The 2,993-nt window shown below is 49.1% G+C and overlaps 1 protein-coding gene across 1 annotated transcript in view; it reads left to right on the forward strand.

The window, feature by feature from the left end:
• Window positions 1-866: 866 nt before the first annotated feature.
• The window catches only part of LOC136949366 (neuronal PAS domain-containing protein 3), a gene marked incomplete at its 5' end in the record, with an annotated part of 33,340 nt that continues 31,213 nt past the window's right edge, over window positions 867-2,993 (forward strand). Inside the window, one exon of the mRNA XM_067243635.1 lies at window positions 867-897. Coding sequence (XP_067099736.1) covers window positions 867-897 — 31 coding nt within the window. The remainder of the gene's footprint in view (window positions 898-2,993) is intronic.

A 2,993-nucleotide genomic window follows, 5' to 3' on the forward strand; every position in this document is an offset into this window, starting at 1 on the left:
CACAGAACCTATTGTAAACCAGCGACACACACACACTATCTTCTCTGTATCTAGCAGGGCCGCTGAAGGACTGCTGGGGTCAGATGTGGAGCGTCTACTCAAGAGCCTGTGCTCACCAGAACCACACACACACTCCTGTCAGGCCACTCTCTCCTCCTCCCTCACTCAGCTGCTCTCTCTCTCTCTCTCTCTCTCTCTCTCTCTCTCTCTCTCTCTCTCTCTCTCTCTCTCTCTCTCTCTGTTTCTCTCCCTCTCTCTCTGGCTCTCTTACTATCACTCTCTTCATCCCAGTCATCTCTGGCTGTCTCCCCCCTTGCTCCTCATGTCTGTCTATCTGTCTGTGTGTCAGTATGTCTGACTGCCACCCCTGACCTCTCTCACAGTCTGGCCCAGGGGACAGAGCGTGGCTGGGGTTCTAGAGTCCTCCTGTAACCTGGCCCCATCAGAGGAAAGGTACTGATACTGAAGCGGGAGTGTATCGCTGGACCTTCTCTCCTGACTGTACACGTACCTTCAGGCTAGCAGAGCATCTGGACGCCGCGTGGTCTGAGTTCAGACCTGACACAGGGAAGTTTTGCAGCTGCATAAATACTATCCCCATGGCAACTAAATGTGGAGGTAGATAAGAGAGGGGGAGGGAAAGATGGGAGAAAGGGATGGAGGAGGGGAGAATTATGTGTTTTCAGAGCTGTCATGCCCTAAAGAGATTCCTCAGGCAAGGCAGGCCACCTGCCACACGTTCTATTAAACCCAGGTCGGCAGGCCTGCGACGCTCTCCCACAGTACACAAAAGCTACCTCACAAGTAGGCTTCTCACTGCCTCTCTCTCTCTCTCTCTCTCTCTCTCTCTCTCTCTCTCTCTCTCTCTCTCTCTCTCTCTCTCTCTCTCTCTCTCTCTCTCTCTCTCTCTCTCTCTCTCTCTCTCTCTCTCTCTCTCTCTCTCTCTCTCTCTCTCTCTCTCCCTCCCTCCCTCCCTCTCTCCTTTTCGCTCCCATATCACTGATGCATTTCTCCTCCTTAGATCTCCTGCATGCATTAATAAACGATATGTGTAAGTGTATACCCGTGTATTTGCGTGTGTGTACACGCGTGTGTGTATGTCTATGTGTATCTGCATCAGTGTGTGTGTGTGTGTATCTGTGTGTGTGTCTGTGTGAGTTAATGCTTACCTACAGTATGTGTGTGTGTGGAGGCAGCATCAGACCAGAGTGGAGGGACTGCTAGCAGGGCAGGGCAGCAGCCTGGTGTAAACCAGAAGAGACAGGTCTTGCTGCTCAGCTGCCCACTGTGGCCTTGCTCTGGGAGGACCTGGACATCCCTCTCCACCCAGCCATTTATCTCAATTTCACCCTGCGCTGGAAACCGCTTAACGCACACACACACACACACATACAGACCCCGACATTTAAACTAATCATGGTGGCAGAATGGGGCCTGGTTTAATCAGCATATATAAACACATCTACCTGTGCTACTGCACCCAGTCACCACCAAACACAACTCACGGCCAGATACACACACTGTCTGGTTCTCAACAACATAGCTGCTTTGATTTCTGCTTCAATGTGAGCCGTGTGTGAGTGCGTGTGTGTGGTTTCTGTGTGTATAAGACCCTAATAATGCCTAGTCAGTAATGAGCTATTAAGCAGGTCTTTTAGCTGAAAGTGTTACATAAATCCTCTTTATTCACAGCGACGGTAATCCCTGCGTCACCCCTGCGAACCACGACTCCTACAATCCATCAGAGAGAGGCGGAATTACAGTGCCTGTTTACTTCCTGCTTTAAAGCCCTGCCTCTCCAACAACAAAGCCTTGAACGGGGAGGAGAGAGAAGAGGAGGAGAGGAGGAGTAAGAGAAATGAAATGTCTTCTTATGAAGCTGTAATCCAGAAACCCTCTCAGAGGAATACATTTAAAACCTCTTCTTCCCACGATGCTTTGCAGTTCCCCACCCACCGAGCCTTTAATTCTCCTGGCGGTTTGATAACATGGAACGTTAGAAAATGTAGAACGTTAGAACCGGGTTCTAAAGGCCAGTGTTCCACAGAGGGCTAAATCATGTATCGGTACTGTGAGCCTGAACACCTCCTCTAATAGGACCGCCCTGTAGTTGTGAGTCTGGGAGCTGGTATCTCTGCTCTCGCTGTGATAGACTTTTCCTGACATAAAAACCTGTTTGATGAAACAATTTAGAAAAATCTATGAAACATTCACTTGTTTGTTGTTAAATCAATACAAATGGGACCATTTAAGCAGAACATATTGTTGCTTAACTGTAGTAGTTGCCCTGCCAGTTGAATGCTACCTACAGCAGGGTTGAAGTTAGAATTGCTGATACAGCCTAATTGCAGAGGGAAAGGACAGAACAGGACAACTTGAGTCACCAAAATGACAACATTGAGTTTGATAGAGCTGGCACCTGAAGCTGCAGTGACAAGGTAAGCACTCGGCTTAGCTAGGAGCAAGGAGACAGTAAGGGGACAGGTTACAGTAACATGTAACAGTACAGGTTACAGTAACATGCCAATCATATGGTGTCCAAACCCTAACCTTACCTTTATTCCATGAACTGAGTAGCTATTTATAACTTTCTATTTATCTACTGTAAAACAGAAAGTATTTTGCTTAATTTGATGCAATTCACTATCATTCCCTGTCTGAGGGAATTTCTTTGACATATTGGGGAAGATGCCCTGTGCTTACCTCTGCTGGAAGGGGAGGAGGATGGGAGAGAGAGGCAGGGAGTGGGGTCGGGGATGGTTGGGAGAGAGGGAGGGAGAGAGAGGGTAAAGGGATGGAATTACCATGGTGATGAGGTATGTTGTTGCCCTCCAAGGTGGAGTGTCTTGGGCCTAGAGGCTGGGCAGGAGCCGGCATTAGCAGGCCTCTCCCAGTAAGGGTCGCTGTGGGAGAAACGTGAGAATCTCGTAAAACGCTTGCAGGACACAGAGAGAGAGAGAGAGAGAGAGAGGGGGGGGGGGGGGGAGGGGGGG

The sequence above is a fragment of the Osmerus mordax genome, chromosome 9 (assembly GCF_038355195.1).
Source record: "Osmerus mordax isolate fOsmMor3 chromosome 9, fOsmMor3.pri, whole genome shotgun sequence".
Taxonomy (NCBI): Eukaryota; Metazoa; Chordata; class Actinopteri; order Osmeriformes; family Osmeridae; genus Osmerus; species Osmerus mordax.